This window comes from Microtus oregoni, unplaced genomic scaffold (assembly GCF_018167655.1).
Source record: "Microtus oregoni isolate MIOR12 unplaced genomic scaffold, Mior012 000005F_ref0000423, whole genome shotgun sequence".
In the NCBI taxonomy this organism is placed as follows: domain Eukaryota; kingdom Metazoa; phylum Chordata; class Mammalia; order Rodentia; family Cricetidae; genus Microtus; species Microtus oregoni.
Window position 1 is genome coordinate 8,271,776 of NW_024543064.1, and position 24,321 is coordinate 8,296,096.

At 48.8% G+C, this 24,321-nt stretch overlaps 2 protein-coding genes across 2 annotated transcripts in view; one reads left to right on the forward strand and one right to left on the reverse strand.

Moving 5' to 3' along the window:
- LOC121448014 (serine/threonine-protein kinase mTOR) overlaps nucleotides 1-11,233 on the reverse strand; it is a 110,852-nt gene extending 99,619 nt beyond the window's left edge. Inside the window, exons 1-8 of the mRNA XM_041651552.1 lie at nucleotides 11,131-11,233; nucleotides 8,137-8,312; nucleotides 7,438-7,546; nucleotides 6,595-6,827; nucleotides 5,752-5,952; nucleotides 4,411-4,545; nucleotides 526-801; nucleotides 334-442 (exon numbers count right to left, since the gene is read on the reverse strand). Coding sequence (XP_041507486.1) covers nucleotides 334-442; nucleotides 526-801; nucleotides 4,411-4,545; nucleotides 5,752-5,952; nucleotides 6,595-6,827; nucleotides 7,438-7,546; nucleotides 8,137-8,298 — 1,225 coding nt within the window. The 5' untranslated portion in view covers nucleotides 8,299-8,312; nucleotides 11,131-11,233. The remainder of the gene's footprint in view (nucleotides 1-333; nucleotides 443-525; nucleotides 802-4,410; nucleotides 4,546-5,751; nucleotides 5,953-6,594; nucleotides 6,828-7,437; nucleotides 7,547-8,136; nucleotides 8,313-11,130) is intronic.
- A 3,565-nt stretch (nucleotides 11,234-14,798) lies between these two features.
- Nucleotides 14,799-24,053, forward strand: LOC121448830 (ubiA prenyltransferase domain-containing protein 1). The gene is made up of 2 exons (XM_041653071.1): nucleotides 14,799-15,631; nucleotides 22,805-24,053. Exons 1-2 carry the CDS (start codon nucleotides 15,103-15,105, stop codon nucleotides 23,290-23,292), a joined length of 1,017 nt encoding a protein of 338 aa, XP_041509005.1. The 5' UTR covers nucleotides 14,799-15,102; the 3' UTR covers nucleotides 23,293-24,053.
- The last annotated feature ends 268 nt before the right edge of the window (nucleotides 24,054-24,321 follow it).

A 24,321-nucleotide genomic window follows, 5' to 3' on the forward strand; every position in this document is an offset into this window, starting at 1 on the left:
ATTTTTTTTTTTTCTGAGCAGGGTATTATGTAGTCCAGGCCGGCCTCAAACTCACTGAATGGCCAAAGATGGCTCTGAACTCCTTATTCTTCTGCCTCTGCCTCCAGGTGCTAGGGTTATACATGTGTACCACCGTCTGTGTGTACCACCATTTGGATTTCTATCAGGTCTCTTCACAGAAAACGAGGAAACTGGATGGGCAAAGTGATCAGAGACTAGCCCTCATGTCAGCGCTACTTTGAGGGAGGCAGACCCGACTGACTCTCTAGGACCAGCGCTTCCGTCCCTGTTTGATCATCCTAAAGAGGGAATGTCTTCAGAGGACAGCCTCACCTGTGAAGGCAGAGGGTCGGAACGCAGCCAAGCGGGGTAACAGATTAAGGATTGTCATTTGGATCAGTGAGTTCTTGCTGCCCCTGCATTTCAGCACCCACTGGCACACCTGAGAGAGGAAGGATACAGGGTTGGCAGAGGAGCGGAAGGTGTGGGATGTGGGGAAGAAGGAAAAGGCCTTTTGCCATTTACCTGATCAAATTTCTCTTCCATCAAGTCCCTGCAACAGCGGCTTTCCACCAAAGTGGATTTGGTAGGGCTGGGGGAAGCCCCGAATCCCATGAGGCCTTGGTGGGAGCTGTACCCCAGCAGTCCCACCAAGGCATTCGACTGCTGGGGCTGCACAGCCTGGAAACTGGTGAAGGGGGTGATGTGTCGGGGCTTTGTCCCGAAGCCCATCAGGTCTTTGCAGTACTTGTCATGCACCAGCTGCTGCTGGGTGATTTCCTCCATCTCTTCTCTCAGACGCTAGGCAGGGCCAAGGAGGGAAAAATACAGTCACTTTGGCTTATGAGGAGCATTTACCCTGCACACAGTGAGTCTGCAGGGTAACATTAGGCAAAAGACCACCTTTTACTGAGCAGGAAAGAAAACTCCAGGCTGGAGTTCCTATGTCCAAGTATCCCTTGCAGGTTCAAGAAGGCTGAATTGCGAAAGGGAAGATAGCCCAATGCTGGTACCCTGCAAAGAACATTCTGATCTCTTTTCCTGAAGCTGAGTTTCTACTCAGGCAAATCATTTTCTCAGAATCCTCATTCTGGGGGCGGCATGGAATAAGGGTGCCTGCAGTGCTGGTCTGTCCTCTATTGAAGGGAGGCATCCCAACACATCCTCCAACAGCCTCCAGCTCTTCTCATACACACACTTTCATTTCCCAGGAAGGCTTGCTACTCTTACCAAAGTCCCTAAAGGACCACCCCAGTCCACTTCTCTATTTGCAGCATCTGATACACTGTCATCTCTTGCATGAGACCATCCTTGTTACTTCTGCAAACCCCACACTCTCTGGCCTGTCTTCCTCCTTCCCAGCTGCTCCTGTCTCCTATGGTTGCTCTGAATTTCTCAATTTCAGGTTCACAGACCCCATCTCTTTTCATCTACATCAGGTCATGTGAGTTCTTGCCCGGTCTCATGATGTAAATCAGTACCCCCACGTTCATTTCTCTTAACTAGGTTTCTCCCCAGAACTACTCACTAGGTCACACAGATGCCCAACATGTGTCTCAAACTTGTGCTCAAAACCACCTCCTTCTCCTCATCCTGTTTTCCTATCTCAGTGCAAAGCAACTCCATTCTCCCAGTTACAAAACCAAACCCTTTGACTTCTCTTCCTTCCAATCTATCCCACATCCAGAGTCCAGCCACTTCTTGGAAATCTATAGCTCTAGGAAGAGCTTCAAAGATCTCCGCCAAGTCAGTCGTGTTCCGCTCTTTAAATGTCTCTTATTACACTGTGTGTTTGGAAATGAGACGATAACTTGTGAGAATTGGTTCCCCGCGTACATCTGGGTCCTGAGGAACTAACCCAGGTTTTCAGCCTTGCTAGCAGGCTCCTGTACTGCCAAACGAGCCATGCTGACAGCTCTGCAGTTCCCTCTTAACCGAATTTGCGGCTTCAGCCCTTTGCCCTCTGATAATCCCTTCTCAACAAAGGGCTCTCATGAGTCTAAAGCCACCCATAGGGGTTAAGGACCTAGATGGCTCAGCCAGTTAAGTGCTTGCTGCACAAATAGGAGGACTTGAGCCCAGATGCCCAGCACTTGTATAGCCAGTTGGGCATGGCTACATGTGCCTGCACTCCTAGTGCTGAGGAAGCCAAGGCAGGAGCTCCAGAGATCACTGGGCAGCTAGTCTTGCCGAATCATTGAGATCCATCGAGATCTCATTCAGTGAGATACCTTGTCTCAAAAAAAAAAAAAAAAAAAAAGCAGAGTAATAAAGACAGGTACTCAGCAACACTACAGCTTCCATAAACCTCAAGCACATAAACACGTATGCGCATGCATGCGAAAGCAAACACTCACCCACACAAATAAATACATTAAAACAAGTGTTTGTTTTGCTTAAGTTACTTTTCTTTTCAACATCTACCATAGCCTACCACTGCACACAAAGTCCACTCAATGGCCTCCTACAACCTGAGCTATCCTCCTGGCCAGACCAGGTATTCTCAGAGCTTCTCCTGCTCACCTGCCCAGGCACAGGGGCATTCTGGCTGCTCTCCTGGAGTTGCGGCATGCTCCTGCACACGGGCCCATCAGCTGCCTGGAATGGCTTTCTGCCTACCCCCTTCACAACTGTGTGCAAACACATCGGGTTTTCTTCACTCCATAGCACGTAACTCCATATAGCTCATCACAGTGTGTTTTCATCTACACGGGCACGCTCTCCCTGGCTACAACACGGCCTGTTCTGTTCCCTGTTCTTGCTTTGGCTCTCAGGGCTCACTATCGCTGGTACACACTAGGTTCCCCACTAAAACCTGGTGAGCAGGAGAACACAGAATGGGCATAATCCTGACATTTTAGGAGGAACCTGTAACTCAAAAAGCACCTCTGTGAGAACCTTTTCACTTATTGCTGACACCTTTATGTGTTAGGTGACATCATCTTGTTTCATTAGGAGGAAACAAAGGTCCCAGAACTGTCTGGACTACAGTAGGACTCAGGTAGAGAAATTTCAGAGTGCTACCACTTACACCATATCCACCAGGTATCAGAGACTGCACTGAGCCCTTTATATACATTTAGAAACCTCTCAGCCGGCGGTGGTGGCGCAGGCCTTTAATCTCAGCTCCAGAGGCACAGGTAGGCAGATCTCTGTGAGTTCGAGGCCAGCCTGGTCTACAAAGCCAGTTCCAGGACAGCCAGGGCTAGACAGAGAAACCCTGTATTGAGAATCCAAAAAACAAACCAAAACAAGACAAAACTATAAACCTTTCAAGTCCAGCACAACGGGGAACAGTCCTGTGCAAGGGGAGGAACAGGGGGCTTATGTGAAACACACAGCATCAGAAGTGGAGGCAAACGTGTCCTGCACTCCATGTGCTGCCCTGATACAACACACACAACCACTCTCTGTAGTCAGGGCACCCTGGGTGAAATGCCACACCAACAGATCCTCCCAGGAAGTCTCATAGGGAGAGTTTTACTCCAACATATCCTGCATCCTGTCTCCCCAGTATCTATGTCACTACATCTAATTGAAGCCAGCCAGGCTATTCTAGGAGCCCCCTGTGGCAACCACCAGAATGTGACCTCAACTACAAGAGCCTAACTGATCCAACAGGCCCTGGTGCTGCTCAGAGTTCCATGGCCAAGCCTGTGCCATGGCCACATGGGCTGCTCATGGCAACTACAGAAGGCAAAGATGCTGTAGCTTGCTTGATCCTGGATGACAAAGGCCTCCTCTCATAACCCCCTTTGGCATAAGGACCTCAAAATGGCCTCGCATAAAGACAGAGACATCCAGTGTGTTTTTTCTCTTTTTCATTCACGCCAATGTAGATTTAGCCCTTCCTGTTTTCTCATAGGCTGCAAAATCCTTCCACCTTAACGTTAACAAAACCCTTTCACCTTAACTGACTTAACTCCTAACTCTGACTTTATTCCCACCTCGCCACACACTTGATCCCACAAGCGGGCAGGTGTCAGAAATTCTTAACACCCTATGAATCCCGTGTATAACACTGACGTCTGTGCCTGCAATAAGAATAAAACTGCTGACCACAGTGAGCCTATTAACTGGACCCCACTCCCTCTCTGACACCATCTCCTCTTTCTCCTCCGCTCACAATATACCAACCATCCTTCCCATGTCAAACTCTCTCCCACCTCAGCCAAGAACACAGCTCCCAGCCAGCTGCCAGCCTCATTCACATCACACGCCTCTCAGGAAGATGGCGCCACCTCAGGGAAGGCAGGCCCTGAGCTCCACTTACCCTTCCAACCCCATCCCCACGATCTTGCTGCCTGCTTCATGGGTTTTCACAGAGCGTCCTGCCATGATCTTATCTGTTGCCCGCTGGCGCAGCGGCACAGGACCCTGGCCCCCGGTCCCCAGATGACCGTGGCTCACCTCTCCCTCCATGCTGCTGATGCGGACCAGCTCGTTGAGGATCAGCAAGGCCCCGTGGATTCGATCGTCTCGATTCATGCCCTTCTCTTTGGCCAGGGTCTCATCAAACCCTTTCTCTGCTTCTTCAAATGTGTGCTGAAGAGAGAGGATGCTGTTCAAGGATCAACACAGGCACTCCCCCCCCCCCCCCCACGAGGTTCAGAGGCAACCCAGGGGCTGCTAGTGCCATGTGTCAGCACTCACACTGACTTAGAAGCTCTTTTGTTTAATTTAGCTCCAAGGCTCATGCCTTTGCGTCAAATGCCACTGTCACATCCGACAGCTACATAAAACAGGCCCAAAGGAATTAAGTGACTTGTCTAATGTCATACATCTAAGGCAAGAAGGCAGGCCAGGTCTCTCTTCCCATGTTTAGAACTCCTGTGAAGTCCATTTCCTTGGCGGCAGCTATGGGCCCAGGGCCCAGGGCTCAGGACGCTGGATTGGAGGGAGCTAGCCCTTTGCAAACTAGTAGCAGCTGCATTCCCTGACTCACAGACCCAGTTTCTACATTTTAACAGCTCCTGATGTGAAGGCAGCAGATACCAAATATTACTTTATTTATTTTTGTTATTGTTGTTTTGAAACAGTGTTTCTTCAGGTATCCCAGATGGGCCTTGAAGTCTTTTTCTGTTTGTTTATAGGACTTAATCTTAATCTTGTTTAATTATATTTTGAAGCAAATATGATGTGGGCACTGCTGGCAAAATTGCAATTATCAAACATTACTTGCTTTTGTTTTTGAGATAGGGTTTTACTATGTGAACCTGGATGGCCTGTCTGATTCCCAAATGCTGAGTAAAGGTACGAGCCGTGGCACTTGGCCAATACGTGGTCCAGAGGCTGGGGATGTAGTTCAGTTGGCAGCGTTCATCTAACATGCAGGAAGCTCTGGGTTCAATGCCCAGCACAGCACAAAAGTGGGCATGGTGGTTTGTGCCTATAATCCTAGCACTAAGGAGGCAGAGGCAGAGGATCTCAAATTCATGGTCAGGCCCCAGTTCTTATCTTCTTGCCTCAGCTTCCCAAGTGCTGGGATTATAAACGTGTGCCGGCCACAGCCAGAGGCCTTGGATCATAGTCTAACTGACACATTTTCTTTCTTAGGAATGCATAAAATAATGGTGTGGCTACCAATGTGTCTTTACTACGAAAGTGCCATAAAGTAACCAGTGATTCATGGTGAACAGAGAAAAAAAAAAAAACATGCAGGCCCAAACAACTGTGACGAGGCTCCATGGCCAGCCACGATCCCCAAGCAATAGTGCTCTGCTATTGGCCGGTATGGAACCATCTCCTCACCCTGTACCACTGAGGCTTCTGCATCTCCTTCGGCTCCCGCTGGGTGGTGAGAATCAGACAGGCACGAAGGGCAGCCACGGCTCCCTCTCGGATGGCCTGCTTGGGGTCCCACACGGCCACAAAAATGTTGTCAAAGAAGGGTTGCACTTGCTGGAAGAAGAAAGTGGGGACGCTGATGGCCAGCTCACGGAGAACGAGGACCTGGGAGAGAAGGGCAAACACAACTCTTATTGCTACCAGAACTTTTGTTCTCTCGGGACACTCCCCTGCCATCCTGGTGTGTCTCCCTGCAATGCAAAGCAAAGCCTCATCCTCCTAACTGGGAAAGCCTGGTGCCAGGAGAGGCAGAGGCAGACCAACCAATCGTCTCAGTGCTTACACCTGGCTGCTGACACAAAAAATGCTGGCACCATCTGAACCCACACCCAAACAGACAGGGGTTTGATGCTTTAACACTAAGCTAACAGCCTAGAACTATACCTGCAAGCCAGAATAGTCAATAAATATTTACTGGATGAAAACACATGTTTGATATTCAATTTTGTTACTATTTTATTTCAGAGAAGACTAGTGTCCTTAGTAAGGCTGCCCTGCTACAAAGTTGTGAACGAAAAAGCCATTAGCCAGGGTTAGTTTGTGCTACTTCCTTGAACCAACTGGAAAGCAGCTGGGGATGCTTCCAGCTCCACTGCACCCACTACCAGATGTTTTCTCAACCAGACTGACTCTCCCATCTCATACCCCGGAATCCTTTTCCCAGAACAAGCTTCAGAAGGAAGCAAAGCACAAAACAGTGCCCACTGCTCCCCAGGCCTGCCTGGGCTTAATCCTATAGGCACTCACAGCTGCGTGTCTCCGACCCTCGTTGCGGTCAGCACCCAGCCATTCCAAGGCTCGTTTCACTTCAAACTCCACATACTCAGCAGTGAAAGTATCCCCGGCCATAGCAAGGCGGCCAATGGCCTTGGAAGCCATCTCCATGACAACTGGATCACTTGAGGGGAGGAGGTTCCGAAGGTAGTTGGCAAATCTGCCAATCCTGGTGGAATTCCCACCTTCCACTCCTATGAGGCTGGCTAGAAAAGAAAGCAAAGGTGACCATGTGATGCGTTCTGGGATGCATGTGGCCTGGAGCTGAATGCTGGCAAGTGAGCCCTTACTTCACGCTGAACGCATTTCCACATGTAAGAAGGAGATTTTTCATTTGAACCAGGAGATTGGCTCTTTGTGCCATCTTAACACATCTGCATATCTTCCTTCCAGGAGAGAAAACTCTTCAGACTGAATGACAATTTACAGGGTTTGTGACCAGCCTCAGGCAAATAGCAGCCATTTCTATTTTGGTATGTGTGGGCCCCACTGTGACAAAGCCTGCTCTGTGTGACACCAGACCTGCCAAAGGCAATCTGGGGCAAAAGAATGAAAACCTGGTTTCTAGTCTCAAACCCGGCAAACCAGTTCTGAGATTCGGTTGTTACCTCTAAGAGTGTGTCTTGCCTGCATCCCAGGGCTTCTAGAATCGGCACTCGGTATACAAGTACTGAAAACCACAGGCTCCTTGACAATCTTTTGAAACAAAGACGAACTAGATGCTACCCCTCAGCAAGTACAGACAGGGTACAGTGAACATGAGATGACTTGTCCTGTGTCCCTAAGGGCTGCTGCGACCAGAAACTCTGTCCTTACCGATGGCCAAGATGCCACCTTTCCTCTCATTGGCATCTGAGCTGGAAACCAGTTCAAAAATGTGATGGTTCAGCTGGTCATAGAAGCGCGTAGACTCCTCTTGGCTCATCTGCAAGGGAAGATGTGAACAGAACAGGTTGTTACCTTCCCACTGGTAACCACAGTGGTAACAGCTGGCAATTTCGGATTCGGACGGAGGGGTGGCGGGTACAGTTCAAACCAAAGGCAAACCTATTCCCCATTTCCATAGCTTTAACGTGAAGAGCAACTGATTACATGACCTCTCTTGTTTATTTAGCAACTACTTCCTGATTCTCTACTCTATAGGACAGCTTGTCTTAAAATCATCTTAATCCCAGGGGCACAAGGGTGGACAGGTCAGTGTCTTTGACCTCAACTGTGGTCTCTGTTTAGAAAGTTCCAGACCATCAACTCTCCCAAACACTGACAGATATAAAGAATTGAAGGGCTGGTATTAGGGGAAAACATCATAAAAAATAAAATAAAGAACCGAACTGTGACCACAAACATGAGCAAATCACAGAAACGTGAAATCGCTGCATGGGAACCCACACGCTCTCAGAACATGAAAGCTGGTATCCTTGCAAATATCATTGAGCTGCGGCAGCAATCTCAACCAGCAACGGCACATCGGTCCCAGAACCCAGCAAAGACTAACCCCAAGCACACAAGACCAACCTCTCGAAGCTCCATGGTGACATAGTGCTGCAGCTCCTTGGCCGCTTTGGCTCTGGTCTCCTCATTCCGGCTCTTCAGTCCACTGGCGAACTGCTGCAGAACGCTCACATTGCTAGAAGTGGCGGCACTGGCGGTGGCCGTGGTGGGACCTGTCCCCAGCATCTTGCCCTAAGGTTCTTTGGAAAAGAACATCTTTCAGTATCTTTTTCCCCCCTTTTATTTATTTGGGCATGCATGTGCACACTACAGCACATAAGAAGTTAGAGAACAACCTGCAGGAATTAATTCTCTTCTTCCTCCACGTGGACAACTCAGATTGCCAGTCTTGGCAACGAGCATCTTTGCTCCTGAGCCATCTTCTCATTCTCAGCCCCTTTATTTTTGTTTTTTAGTCAGCCTTATATTCTCAGCATGACTTTGAACTCACTATGCGACTGATGGCCTAGAATTGCTATCTCGATTCCACCAATCACTGGGATTTTAAGAGTGCTACCATGTCCACTTCATGCAGTGCTGGGACTCCAACCCACGGCTTTGTGTGTGCTGGGCAAGCATTCCATCAGCCAAGCCTCAGCCCAACCCATCTCTCAGTACTCTATAAACCATGTATTTGTGGCCTTAGTACTAGCACAGGTCTCTACGCACTCATGACAGGTGCAGGTTTCTAGAGGGCCAGACGGCAGACTGAAGAGAAAACTATCTGGCCTTGAATTCTGCTGCAAAGTCATACATGTATCTTAAGACAGTCAAGATTCCTCAATTTCCACAGCACCGCAATAGAAGGACGACAGTGCCTGACTTGTGGGTTGAGCTGAAAACTAACGGGCTTAGAGTATTTCCAGAAAGTGCGGCACACAGCTCTGGCTCGTGGTTAGCATCACTGTGGACATGGTCCAGGGTCAGGTGCCAGAAGCAGCGAGAGAATTAAGGCTGGGATGTCCTTTCCTCAGAGCACCATTTGCTGAAAGGAGTCATGATCATCCTTCAGCAGCCCTGCCCAAAAGAAACGTAATACAAGCCACGTAAGTAATTTTACTTATTGCTTTATTTTTATATATGCGTGTCTGTCTGAGTGTATGACCCATGTATGCAGATGCCTGGCAAGGCCAGAAAAAGTCATCAGAGCCCCTGAAGCTGGGGCCACAGGCAGCTGTGAGTTGACTGACAAGGTCACTGGGGACTCGAATGGGGTCCGTTGGATGAGCAACAAGTGCTCTCAAGTCCTGGGATATGGTCAGCCCCCTTGTAAGAAATTTTAAATATTTTAGTACTCAAATTAGGAAAAACAGGTGAAACTGCTACATTGTACTCAATCCAATAACCCAAAAACTATTATTTGAAGTTTTATTGGTATATAAACTTATTGATATCTTCCCCACTCTTTTCTGAGACTAAGCTTCCAACATCCATAGCTTTAACCACCTCAGTCTGAATCCATCATTCCCCAAGTGCTCACGAGCTACATGTGGCTACAGGCTGCCGTACACAGTACTTGTGTAGCTGGCCCTTCTCATCATGGGTTCTGAAGCTGCAGACTCTACCAAACATGGACAGAATGTGCTGGGGATGAGGGAGCTAGCAAGATGCCTCAGCGAGTAGAGGTGTTTGCTGCCAAGACTGATGACCGAGTGTGATCCCTGGGCCCCACAAGGTAGAAAGGAACTGACACCTACACGTTGTTCTCACTTCCAGGTGCGCACCAGTGCATGCACGCCTCCCCTGATAAAAAAGTGTAAATTTGAAAAGGAAAAACAATGGGGCAGGAGAACCCTTAGTTTGCACTGAACATACACAGGCTTCTTGTCATTATTTGCTACATGATATGGTATAACAATGCTTTCTGTTGTATTTGACATTAAAAGCAACATAGGCATGATTTAAAGCATACAAAAGGATATCTACGAGTACTACACCATTTCATGAGGGACAGGCTTTCACTGGGTTGGGAAGGCAGTTCCAAAACAAACCCACCCTGACAGGAAGGGGCAACTGATTAGAGTTGTGAGCTGAAAGGGACCACTCATTGCTCAACTCTGTGCTGTTTCCCCAGTGAGTTTACAATTCAGGGGGACCATAAAAAGGAGGCTAGCTCACAACGCCATGGAAGTGACATGCACACCCATCCTGCCAGATTACACTAAAAACAAACACACTTCCTGATATCCCCAGCATCACATAACCAAGGCAGGAGAGCGCGCACTTTTAAGCCCAGCACTCAAGAAGCGCTGGCAGAAGGATCAGAAGTTCAAGGTCATGCTCTAGGAGATGGGTAAATAAACTGCAGAACAAATGGTTTTGAAAAACTTTCAAACACTGCACTGCTGTCTAGAAAAAAAGGTACTACGAAAGGAAGCAGACCCTTTTAGGGAGGAAGAAACTACTCCTAAGTGTGTACACACACGAGGCAGCAGGAGGGAGGCCGACACGAAATTTCTATTCTCACGAAAGTAGAGCGTCATTTTAGGCTTTCCCTACAAGACAGCTGCCCCAGGCTGGATTCAAAGTAACTAAACTACTTGGAGTCACAGAATCCCAAAGGTTTTGGTCATGCCTTAGAGAAGTTCACGTTGAAAGGTTGAAACAAGAAGTGAGGACATGGGCGAGGCAGACACAGCGTGAGCTCGGAGGGTGGAACCTAGCTCAGCTCGGAGGTCTGGGTCCCCGACAGGTGTCCAGGTGCGGTGTAGGGGGCTGACCCCGGTCTAGGAGGCTGCAGCTCCCAGGGGCAGGCTCCACAGTCTGTAGGTGGTTCTCGAAGGGTGACCGAGACCGGGCATGAGACCTAAAGGCACCACGGCAGGCCCGGAGCAGATCCGCCAGCCTGGGGGTCTCCCTGAGGGCGCAGTGTGGGCCGCCCCGGTGGCGGGGCTGGTGTGGAGGCGCTGCCTGGTCCAGACGGGCGGCTTCCCGGGCCTCCCCCAGCACGGCCCAGACTGGCCGTGAGTCTGGACATCCCGCCGGCCGCAGGCGCTCGGCTCCAGGCCCCAGACTCACCGCGCGGCTTCGGCCACCGCCTCAGCTGCTGCCGCCTGAGCCGGTACCGCCACTTCAGGCCCCCAGTCCCACCACCCGCCTTCCCCGCTGTCCTCTGGGCCCGGGAGGGGAAGGCAGGCTCGCAAGCCCGACAGCCAATCAGCTGGCTGAGAACGAAGATGGGCAGGAACATTCACCAATACTCATGAAAAAGTAGAGCTTCGGGACCGGCTTCTGGCGGGGCGGGGATTGTTCAAATAGACAAAACACGCGGCCAGTGGCAAGCGAAAGAAGCTTAAGACTTTTCCGGAGAACCAATCAGTTGTGAGTTGATTTCGGTCACTTCCACGCACACATCCGGTGCGTCGCTACTACGGTTCCCCTCCGTGTGAGTTGTGACCGTGTGGCGGCCGTGTTTAGGGACCGCGCGTACCTATTGGAAGAGCTGGGTAGAAATTGGGGACCGCGCCCGACGTGATGCTGAGAAGGAGCCGAGTGTCTGACGCCCTCGAATGACTGCAGACGGCATACTATCTTGGGAACCGGTTTACTAGGAGACTCGTGCTTTCTCCTTTGTAAAATTTAATATGCATTTGAAAGTTTTTATTTTCTTCTCACTGCCCCCAGATTGCGTTACTTTTGAAAAGGTCATTCTTGAGAGACGATCACCAAGAAACTACTTTAAATGCAAGATTTTAAAGCAAAATCCTTTTTTAAAAAAAAATCTGTCAAACAGGCAGTAGCCGGAGCTGTAAATGTAACTCAGTTGATTGACTGCTTGCCCAACAGGCATGAAAGTCGTGGATTCAGTCCCCAGAACCACATAAAGGACACGCCTGTAACCCCAACACTCTAGGAGGTTGGAGGATCAGGAATTCAAGGTCGGGGCTAGAGAGAAGCCTCAGTGGCTAAGAGCATTGGCTGCCCTTCCAGGTAGCCTGCACTCGGTTGATGGCTCACAACTCCTTGTAACTCCGGTTCCAGGGGATCTGATGCCCTCCCTATACAGGGCTCTGCCAGCATCAGGCACACACAGGTGCATAGACGTACACGCAGGTAAAACACCAATATAAAAAAAATTTAAAAATTCAAATGAAATTTATGCACATCTTGTGTAATTTTTATTTTTATATCAGTTGTGATAGACATTGAAAATTCCTAAATAGCTTGAATTGGGAATTTGAATAAAATATTAAATAAATTAGTATTAGGAGAAACGTGAAGCTATTAATAATGATAATGCAGATAAATATTTGCTAATAAGGTAAAGGTTCTCAATTAGGTTTTTAAAAGTTACGTTTTAAAGTTAAGAAGCAAAAAGGAAAATTCCAAAGTACAAATTATACTACAGTAGTACCTTTTATAAAACATTGATACATTTCTTAGGTATTAAATTGGAGAAATGCTGATGGGCCTGGTGGCCCATGCCTTTAATTCCAGCACTCTGGAGACAGAGACAGGCGTATTTCTGTGAGTTTCAGGATAGCCAAGGCTGTTACACAGAGAAACCCTGTCTCAAAAACAACCACCAAAACAAATAAATAAATTGAGATGCCAATAAAATGTAATAAGATCTGGGGAAGACATACTTTCTTTTCTTATTTTGGGGGAGGGGTTCAAGACAGGGTTTCTCTGTGTAACAGCCCTGACTGTCCTGGAACTTGCTTTCGTAGTGTAGTCCAGGCTGGCCTTGAACTCACAGAGATTCACCTGCCTTTTACCTCCCAAATGCTGGGATTAAAGACCTGTGCCAGCACTGCCCATCAAAAGACATACTTTCTTTAGATATTATAGAAAAAAAATCTCAAAAAACTCCATGTGGTCATGTAATTAAGTAGATGTAGGTCGTGACTTGGGGCAGATCGGGCTCCAGGAAACAGACTAAAAGCAGCAATCGGCTCTTACAGCAAATGGAAACTTATTTTTAACAATGCAACATAAGGCCTCCTACCTTCAAAATGGAGTCAGGCAGGGTCCTCAACCCTGTCTCAAATATCTGTATCTACATCTATCTATCTATCTATCTATCTATCTATCTATCATCTATCTATCAATCATTATCTATCAATCATCTATCTATCTGTAACATTTCTCTAGTTTAATACATAAGAAATGTAACAATGTTTTATAATTTAAAAATATTTTTTAACTATTTGAGAGCTTTTTCCTTATTTACAAATACACACCTGTAATCCGGGCACCTGGGCAACTGAAGCAGAGGGATCTTGAGTTCCAGGCTATATTTGATGCTGTGTCAAAAAGTAAGAGAGGGCCAGCAAGATGATCCGGGATAAAGGCATTTGCCTCCAAACCCAAAGACCTGAGGTCAAACCCCAGAACCCACAAGGTGGATGGAGAGAACTTAACCCTGCAAGTTGTCATGTGACCTAGAACAGTGCATCATCCCATAAATAAACATATGAAAAAATAACATTAATTTAAAGTATAAAATAAATATTTGAAAAGGATAAATAACATTAATTTAAAGAAGAAAATGTGAAATAAGGAGTGGAGATGGCCATTGGCTGAGGACGGGCTGCTCTTCCAGAGCACTCGGGTTCAGTTCCCATATCAGGTAGCTCACAACAGCCTGCAAACTGTAGGACTGGGATGTAGTTCAGGTGGTAGTTTATCTGCCTAGGGGGTAGAATCCTTAGCACCACCTAAAACCAAGTGTGTGGGTGAGTGTTTATAATCTCAGCACTTGGTGTCAGATCAGAATTTCAAGGGCATTGTGGTCTACATTACTGGTTCCAGGCCAGTCTGGGCTACACAGGCCCTTGTAGTTTTATTATTGGATTTTATGTGAATCTGTGTTTTGCCTGCATGTATACTACTGTGATCTTCCTGCATGTATGCACACCATATGTGTGCCTAGTGCCCTTAGAGGCCAGAAGAGGGCACCAGATGCCCTGGAACTGACTGGATTTAGAGGTGGTTATAGTTGCCTTCTGGGTGCTGGGAATTGAACTCAGGTCCTCAGGAAGGGAAGCCACTCCTTTTAACCACCGAACCATCTCTCCAGTTCTTTTTCCAAATGAAGAAAGAAATAAAAACCCAGTCTATTGTGTAGGTCTTTGCATCTTAGTACACAGCAAACTTCCTCGTTCTTTTTTCTTATAGCTATACATATATAATCCATAACATTTCACCGTATTTTCTTTTCCTGGCTCTCTGTTTATAAACACTTACTTTTTCTTCTTTTCTTTCTGTCCTTCCTTTTCGTTTGGTGTTCCGTTTTTCTCCTTTCCCCTTCCCTTCCCTCTTCCCTCTTTCCTTTCTCCTTTTTCTTCTTTAATATAGGATCTCATGCAGCTTGGGTTGGCCTTGAACTCATTATATAATAAGGGATGTCCTTGAATTTGCTTCCTGCCATCATCTTCCAAGTGCTAGGATCACAGAGGTGCACCACCAGGCCCAGCTTGCACAGAGCATTTTCAACGTAGGATTTATTGGGGTAACCATCCCCATCACAATGAGTCTTATTTCAGTAAGCGAACCGGCCCAATACATCGCAAAGCGACACGCCCTGAAATCCTTGGGGTGCTAACCGGATCATTTTCCGGTGACTCTTGCTTTTAGTTTATTTGTTGAACCCCGGCTCTGGGCTTTGACCACGCCCCCCGCCGGCCTTCTTCCGGCCCTTCTAGTCCCGGGCCTGGGTTTCCCGGCCGGCCTCTTGAGGCCGGTGCACAAGATGGCGGCGCCGGTGGCCCGCTGGAGGCCGCGGGCTGTGGCTGGTTGTTAAGTTGTGGTGCGGGACAGGGAACCACACAGGCCTCGCTCAGGTGACAGGTGGTTGGGGCAGTGCCGCCGGCCCCGTTGGGGTGCATGGCCTGCTCTCTGCTGTCCCATGTTTATACCGCCCCCCAAACCCTGTCCCGGGGCGGAACTAAAGAAAGGTCAGGTCAGGCTGCCCAGCCTATCTTCGTCCTGGGGCGGTCCCCGTGAGTGGCTCCCTTTTAGAATTGACTTTAGCCACGTGTCACTTCCATGGCTGCGTTGCAGGCCCCGGGGGAGAAGATTAATATCCAGGCAGGAGAGACGACCAAGGTCGGGGACAGGGACCCCCTGGGGGACGACTGGCCCGAGCAGGACAGCCTTCCACCGCGTTCCTGGAGACAGAAGTGCGCCTCTTATGTGTTGGCCCTGAGGCCCTGGAGCTTCAGTGCCTCACTCACCCCTGTGGCCCTGGGCAGTGCCTTGGCCTACAGATCCCAGGGTATCCTGGATCCCAGGCTCTTGGTGGGCTGCGCAGTGGCTGTCCTGGCTGTGCACGGGGCCGGCAATTTGGTCAACACTTACTATGACTTTTCCAAGGGCATTGACCACAAAAAGAGTGACGACAGGACTCTGGTGGATCGAATCTTGGAGCCCCAGGATGTTGTTCGGTTTGGAGTCTTCCTCTACACCCTGGGTTGTGTCTGTGCCGCTTGCCTCTACTGCCTGTCCACTCTGAAACTGGAGCACTTGGCTCTCATCTACTTTGGAGGCCTGTCGAGCTCTTTTCTCTACACGGGAGGTAAGAATTGACCTGTTTCCTGCTCTAAGGTCTCAGTTGCCTGAACTGGAAACTGTTCCTTTACACAGGAACTGTAGAAGTGTCAAAGACGCCTGACTAACTTAGACGACTTGACTGGAAATCCAAAGTTTGTGTGCCGTGGCTACTTTGGAAACTTTAAGTTGTGAAGACCTTGGTTCGGCAGTGGATTATGAACATTACCAGCTGGAGACATGGCTTAACCTGTAAGATGTCTTACTTTGGGGCTGGAGAGATGGCTCTGTGGTTAAGAGCACTGGCTGCTCTTCCAAAGATCCACATGGTGTCTCACAACCATCTACAATGGGATCGGTCTGTCCTCTTTTGGCATGCAGGCATATATTCATACGGAGCACTCATGTACGTAAAATACATAAATAAACCTTGTAGGGGAAATACGTGATCACAAAATAGCCCTCCTAGAGTGAGTCTTAATCATTGCATCCAGATGTGCTGAGCTGACCCCTGCAATTTCCCCAAATGCAGGAAACTCGATTGCATTAAAAAAAAAAAAGGAAAAAGAAGAGAGAGGGAGAGAGAGAGAGAGAGAGAGAGATCTTATTGTTCTTGCAGAGGACCCATGTTCAGTTCCCAGCACCCATGTTGAGCCCCTCACAGACACACTTGATTTCAGCTCCAGGGGATCCAACACCCTCTTGGGGCCTCAGTGCACATGCACACAAAGAAACACACACATATAACAACATAATGTGGGCTGGCAAAATGGCTCAGTAGATAAAGGCTCCTACCACCAAGCCTGATGCTTGAGTATGATCTCCAGGACCCACGAGGTAGAAGGAGAGGACCCAACTTCCAAAAGCTGTCTTCAGACCTCTCTCACACATGTGTACACACTCAACTTAGAAAAAGTTTAGCTCAGAAGCCAGGCAGTAGTGGCTCACGCCTTTAATCCCAGCACTCGGCAGGCGGAGGCAGGCAGATCTCTGTGAGTTTAAGGCCAGCCTGTTCTACAAGAGCTAGTTCCAGGACAGGCTCCAAAGCTACACAGAGAAACCCTGTCTCGAAAAACCAAAAAAAAAAAAAAAAAAAAAAAAAAAAAAGAAAGAAAAGAAAAGAAGTTTAGCTCGTAATCAGAAAGCATGGTAATAACTATGTAGACCATTAACAGGCATTTAATTTAATAACTACATAGACTATTAACAAAGGCGTTTAATTTTTTTTGTCATCTTCCCTTTTAATCTCTAGGAACCTTTGTGTATCTGGTCCATCACTAACTGTCGTGTGATGCAGTGGATAACTGGGTATAAGAGGTGCTAAGTGCTATGGTGGCAGGACACAGAAGAGGACAATGAAGACAATTTTAAGTAGTTCGATTGACATGGGCCTCACTAAGGAGATAACACCTGAACTAGATTGAAGGCAGTGAGAGATGATAGGGTTGGCGTGTCGATGTCTGGAGTAGGACTCTAGGTATGCGGGGCAGCAAGTGCCAAAGTCCCTGATGACTTTGAGGAAGAGGAAACCCACTGTGTGTGTGAGGGACGCAGTCCAGGAAGCTAGGCGAAGAGGGGTGTGTCTGGGGAGAGGTGGGAGGCATGCAGACTGCATAGGCATTTTCCCCCCTTTGGCCTCTTGCACTTTAAAGTACAGGGGACATTGCAGGACTTTGGATAGGAGTGTGATGTCATGGCTCAAAAGAGTCTCTCTGGCTATGGTATTGTGGATGGATAAGTAGGGTGGGCAAGGGTAGAAGAACAAAGACCAGGTCAGAGGCCCTTGAGCAGTTCAGGCAAGATGTTTGGTGACTTGCATCAGGGTGGTGGCCACAGAGAGGTGAGGCAGGTTCTGAGCAGACGTTGGAGGTAGACATTGTTTGCCAGTGGATTGGTTCTTAGGTAGAAATGCCACAGAGTTAAGTTTGACTCAGAAGGTTCGGCCTGCGCCACCAGAAGGGCACAGTTGATATTGTCATGCCAGATGGGAGAAAGGCAAGGCTAGAATTGGTTTTTGAAGGGAAGAAGTTGGGATTGACTTTGGACATCTTATGCTAGAGCTCCAAGTGGAGATGTGAGGTGGATAGTTGGTTAATGGAGAGGCCTGGGCTAGAGAGACAGGTCAGGGGGCCACTGGCCCATAGATAAAGTTGTAGAGTTGGTGGGAAAGCACAGAGGAGAAGTTCTGGGCCCTATAGCCCTCCAGCCTAAGAGGAGGGGAAGATGAGGACCATATAAAGGAGATGGAAGGAGTGGAAGGAAATCAAGAGACTGTAGTTGCCCTGTAGCCTGTTGTAAATGTAGGGCAATTAAAAAAGTCTGAGGCAGCCGGGCGGTGGTGGCGCACGCCTTTAATCCCAGCACTCGGGAGGCAGAGGCAGGAGGATCTCTGTGAGTTCGAGGCCAGCCTGGTCTAGAAGAGCTAGTTCCAGGACAGGAACCAAAAAAAGCTACGGAGAAACCCTGTCTCAAAAAATCCAAAAAAAAAAAGAAGGCAAAGGCAGGCAGGTCTCTAAGTTCAAAGCCAGTCTGGTCTACATAGTGAGTTTCAGGCAAGTCTCTCTCTCTCTACACACACACACGCACGCACGCGCACACACACACACACACACACACACACACACACACACATAGTGAGGATTTGATGAGGGAAACCCGTAGGACCCTGGTAGAAAGTGTAAGGTGGTGTTGAAGGGAGGAGCCCTCTGCTGGTCAGCTTTCTGCTACTATAACAGAATGCCTGAGTTATTTGACTTAAAATGGGGAAAGACTTACTTAGTTTTAGGCTCCAGTTTATGGTTTTTTGAGACAGAGTTTCTCTTTGGCTTTGGAGCCTGTCCTGGAACTAGCTCTGTAGACCAGGCTGGTCTCAAACTCACAGAGATCTGCCTGCCTCTGCCTCCCGAGTGCTGGGATTAAAGGCGTGCGCCACCATCGCCCGGCTTGGCCTATGGTGTTTTGGTCTTTGACAAGATAGTACATGTGGCGGGAATCCATACTGAGGAAGTCCATTTGGCTTGGGTCTGGTAGTGAATAGAGAAAGAAGAGTGGGCTAGACCCAGGCCCCAGTGTCCCCTTCAAGTACACACCCCCACATGATTGGAAAGCCTCCTACGAAGACTCCACTCCTCTTAGAAATTCTACCACTGGGACGACTTAGCATTCAGAGTGCTTGCGGGTCTTGTAGAAGACCCAGGTTTGACTCCCAGCACCACATGGGCACTGCCAACTGCCTATGTAACTTCAGCTCCACAGGACCGATCGTCCTCTGCTGGTCTCCACAGGCCCCTGCATGTGTGTGCTATCCACTCACACAGGCGCATACACATTTTTAATAAAGACAGATGTTAAAGATAAAATATTCCACCAGCCCAGCGACTAACTCTTCAGCACACAGCTCTTGGGAATTCTTGAAACCGTGGCATTCTCTTCATTTTAGAGACATTTTAACCAGGACATGGAGGAGACAGAATTGGCCCTGGGTTAGAATTAGAATCTGGTTGCAGTGCTGAGTCAGGGCTGATGGGCCAGAAGTACAAAGGTCTCTTCCCAGTACTCCTAACCACTGAGACATCTCTCCAGCCCCGTAGATTTTCTTTTTATAATCTCTCCCGCCTGTCCAAGACAAAGTTTCTCCTGGAACTCTGTAATTCAGACTGGCCTTGAACTCAGAGATCTGCCCGTCTCAGAATGCTGGGATTACAGGTGTGTACCACCACTGCCCATCTGTAGATTTCCTTTTAACATTGGCCTTTATTGGTAGAGAATTGACATGCAGTGAAGTGTGTTTGTTTGGTGAACCTTGATGAACACGAGCAGCTGTGTAGTCCTTGCCTCTCCATCACCCCTATCGCTTCCTTGGGCTCTTCTCCCAGCCCCATCCTTCCTCGTCTATGCGCAGGTAACTACTCTTCTAGTTCCTTTCACTCAGGTTAGTTGTGTGGTCTAGAGTGCCGTGTGCAGGGACCCATTCCACATGGATCGCGTGTGACTTTGTTTATTGCAGTATGAACTCTGTTTTTGTTTGGGGGATTTTTTTGGTTTTGTTTTGCTTTTGTCTCTTTATGGTACTGGCTAGCTTGGAATACACTATGTAAACCAGGCTGGCCTCCAACTCCCAGAGATCCTCCTGCCTGTGCATCCCGAGCGCTGAGATGAAAAGTGTGGGCTGCCATGTCTGACCTCCGTGTGAGCGCTTTGAGTCTGGCCTCCTTTGCCCAGTGTGATGGTTTTGAAGCTCACCATGTTGTCACTCATGTCAGCAGCTCCTTGTTATTATTGAGCAGCATCTGTTGAGAGACAGCCACACTGTGTTCTGCTCCTCTGTTCAGGGACCTTGGGGTTGTGTCTCTTTTTTCTATTGTGACTGAGCATTCATGTTCAAGTCTTTTTATGAGCATTTGTTTTCATTTCTCTTGAGTAAATGCCTGGAAATGAAACTGCCGTGGCCTCCACTGGGTGCCGTTTAATTCTACAAAGAGTTGCTAACCCAAGAAGAAGCACTTGTACTGCTCATATTCCCACAGCCCACAGCGGCATGAGACTTCAGTGGCTCTGCACCTTTGCCAGCTTCCTCCCTGAGTTAGCTTCTTTGTGTGTAGCAGGGCTGGCTAGAAACTCTTGCTCCTCCTGACTCTGTCTTGCAAGCGCTAGTATTGCAGGCATGCACTGCCACCTGGCCAACTTTTGATCTCTGTGAGTTCGAGGCCAGCCTGGTTTAACAGATTAATTCTGGCTGCTAAGCAGAGAATGGTCCCAGTATTTCACTGTGCTGTTTCCTTCAGAACATGGTGTCTGAAGGGGTGGGAATGCTTGAGAAGAGACTCCCATGTGGGTCGCATCTCTGAGTCAGGAGAGTTCGGGCCATGTCTTACACTTAGTTCTCTCTCCAGAAGCTCTGTCATTTTCTTCCACCAGATAAACTCAAGACTAAAACCTTTCTTCTCCTTGAGTGGCTTTAGGGGAAGACCTGCGTAAGGGGGACCCAGGTTTCTGTTGTGATTTTGTTTTGTTTTGTTTTTGTTTGTTTGGTTTTTCTTTTTTTTTTGGTTTTTCGAGACAGGGTTTCTCTGTGGTTTTGGAGCCTGTCCTGGAACTAGCTCTTGTAGGCCAGGCTGGTCTCGAACTCACAGAGATCCGCCTGCCTCTGCCTCCCGAGTGCTGGGATTAAAGGCGTGCGCCACCACCGCCCGGCTTGTTTGGTTTTTCAAGACGAGGTTTCTCTGTAGCTTTGAAGCCTGTCCTAGAATTAGCTCTTCTAGACCAGGCTGGCCTTGAACTCACAGAGATCTTCCTACCTCTGCTGGGATTAAAGGCGTGCGCCACCACCACCCATTTTGTTTGTTTGCTTTGTTTTGAAGCTTGAGTATAGTTCTGTTAGAGTCAAAGCAAGCTGCACATCTCTAGCTGCTGGGAAGAGGGAGATGGAAAAGAGAAAGAAGAAAGCCATGCCTTTTGCAGTGGAGGTAGGCAAACAGCCATGTAGTGGAAGTGAGGGGCTTCAGGAAGGAGTGGCCGGGAAGCATGCTCATGGCTGAGGGTCCATAGGAAGCTGAGTCACTTTTTGCTTGCTGATCTGAGGAAGGAGGGGTCTTTGGATCATCCAGCCAGAGGTTACATCTTCCCCATCCGGTGTCCTGTTGTGGTGTGTGGGTCAGCGAATGTAAGAGAAAGTAGGGGAGCATCACGCTAGCTTAGCCTGAGGGAGGCTTCCTGAATACGTGCAGTATGTGGGGAACATGGGCTGCTGTTCCTCTTGCAGGCACTTCCTCCTGGGCACATGTCCTCAGATAACCAAGTTATCGACACACAGTGTGGCTGTGTGGAATCAGCTTTCTGGTGCTGGGAAACTGAGGGCTCATGCCTGTGATGCCTTGTGGGAGTGCTGCACTTTAAAAACCAGGGGTGCTCACTTGGAGCCAGCAGACCCATTACTTCTGTGAAGGTGAAGTTGGCCAGATCTTGGTCCTTAGTTCCTATGGTTTTAGATCCCCTGAAGACCATTGTCATCTGTTATCTCCCACCCCCCATTTTAGTTTTTTGAGACAGGATTTCTCTGTTTAGCTTTGGAGTCTATCTTGGAACTCATGCTGTAGACCAGGCTAGCCTTGAACTCACAGAAATCTGCCTGCCTCTGCCTCCCGAGTGCTAGGAGTGAAGGCGTGCGCCACCACTGCCCGGCATGTCGTCTCTTATTTTAGACTGGGTAAAATATAATCAGATACTCTGAGGCCTGCCTTATAGCATCACCAGATCCAAAGGCTTCCCTGTTACTGTAGCAACCAAAGTTTGGATGCTAATGCCCATCTCCCACCATTGCACGTGACTTTACTGTTTCAGACTGAGTGGGAAATATTCTTGACCTCCTGACCTCGGTTCCAGGTTGAAGGAAGTGTTTGTTACTGTAGCTCTGTGCCAAATACTCCCAGTGGGAGCCAAGTCTGGCAAGCCAGATGCTGGGACTTTGATTCCAAAGACACAGGGTTGTTGAGGGTTTGAGGGTGTGTGGGAAGGGCAATCCCAGAGTTCTAAAGGAACACTGGAATGGGATGGGAGGTTCATACGAGATCAAAGGCCACCTAGGAAGAATTGTAGTATTCCAGAGTAAGGTGACCCTGATTTGGACTTAGGATGTCGTGTGGTGCTGGAGATGGAGGGAGGAGGCTGGGAAGGAGTTACAGGCAGGCCTAGGAGCAGAACGGTCGCTAGGAATGGCTTGGTTTTGAAGGAAACCACAGGGGGGGGGCAGTGCACGATAACTGCACTGGTTTCCTCCTATGAGTGACGGTGTCCTTATATGGAAGTGTGTAGCTTGTGAAATGCCATGGCGTTCAGTGGGGTCTTTTAAGAAAGACTAGAGGGGAAGGAGGCAGGATGGACATTCTGCCTTCCGGGGCTGGAGAAGGCAGAAGAACTTTATGGTCTAATAGTGGATCATCAAGCCTTTTGCATGTTCTTGGACTTGTATCATCTCTGCGTACTGGGAGTTCAGGGCACTTTGTAGCAGAAACTGGTTTGGGGGATAAAACCTAAAGGGTAAACTTGGCAAGTACCTGGCAGTTGAGCTCAGAGACCTGAGTCTGTACTGGGTCATTTATTGGGGTACCCCAATGATTGCATACCATCACAGCCTCTCACCAGACACAGCCATTTCTTGGACAGCCTTTGGTTCACACTGCATCTCTGGCTTTTCTGTCTGCAGGAATTGGATTCAAGTATGTGGCACTGGGAGACCTCATCATCCTTATCACTTTCGGCCCCCTGGCTGTGATGTTCGCCTACGCTGTCCAGGTGGGGTCCTTGGCCATCTTCCCTCTAGTCTATGCCATCCCTCTGGCCCTCAGCACGGAGGCCATTCTCCATTCCAACAACACCAGGGACATGGAGTCTGACCAGGAGGCCGGCATTGTCACTCTGGCCATCCTCATCGGGCCCACCCTCTCCTACGTGCTCTACACCACGCTGCTCTTTCTGCCCTACCTGATCTTCAGCATCCTGGCCACGCACTGCAGCATCAGCCTGGCGCTGCCCCTGCTCACCATCCCCGTGGCCTTCTCCCTTGAGAGGCAGTTCCGCAGCCAGGCTTTCAACAAGCTACCCCAGAGGACAGCCAAGCTCAACCTCCTTCTGGGGCTTTTCTACGTCTTTGGCATCATCCTGGCACCGGCAGGCAGTCTGCCCAGACTCTGAGGCGACTGTTAGCTCCCTCCACAGCACAGCCCCTCCTTAGGATGTGCAGAAGCCAGAGACTGAGAAGGGGTGCAGCTGGCCAGGGTGGGTGCCCAGCGTGGGCTGCCAGCTCCCACCCTTGTGTGTTAGGATTATCTTCGTCAGGATAATCTGTTGTGGTTTGTTTGCCATGTTATGGGGAGCCCTGAAACCACTTTAGTGTCCGAGGATGAATTGAACATACTGTCCTGCTGTTGTTTATAATCCCCACTAGAGGGCGTTGTCAGGCCACTTTAGGATGGGAGGCCCATCTTGCTTGTTCTGAACAGAATGCCCTAACAATTCATGAAGGATCTGTGTCCCAGAAGATCCGCAGTGACAAAGCACAGTACTGCCCTGTTACCTTGGCACACAGGAAATGGTAATAATTGGCGCCAGGTCCCATTAACATGGAACACCTGTCCCCTGAATGTGCTGCTTGCTAGAGAGAAAGCCCCTCATTAACAACCATGTGGCTCCCGGCTTTTTGCCTAGGTGGTGGGTGCTTTCGACATTTCTGTCCTTCATCTCTCCTTTCACTCAACGCCACTGGTGAGGAAAATGCCAGCTCACCCTGCAGCAAGACAGTCAAGCCTGGGGCGGCTGAGGAAAGCCCTCTGCTTTCAGTAAAACTCCTCAGGGTGGGGGTGGGGGCTGCTTCCCCCCAGAAGAATCCCCCCAGGTAGAATCCACTAGGATGGGGCTGGAGAGATGGCTCAGTGGTTAAGAGCATTGCCTGCTCTTCCAAAGGTCCTGAGTTCAATTCCCAGCAACCACATGGTGGCTCACAACATCTTTAAGGAGGTCTGGTGCCCTCTTCTGGCCTGCAGACAGAATATTGTATACACAATAAATATTTAAAAAAAAAAAAAGAATCCACTAGGATGCCAATCACTGGGACCCGAAGTGGTAGTGGGATGCACATTTAAAGCCCACAGGCCGGTCTCCTCCCGGTTGTCTCCCCTGGTACCTCTCTTTCTCCCCTGCATCTCTGTCTGTCTTTCCATCTGT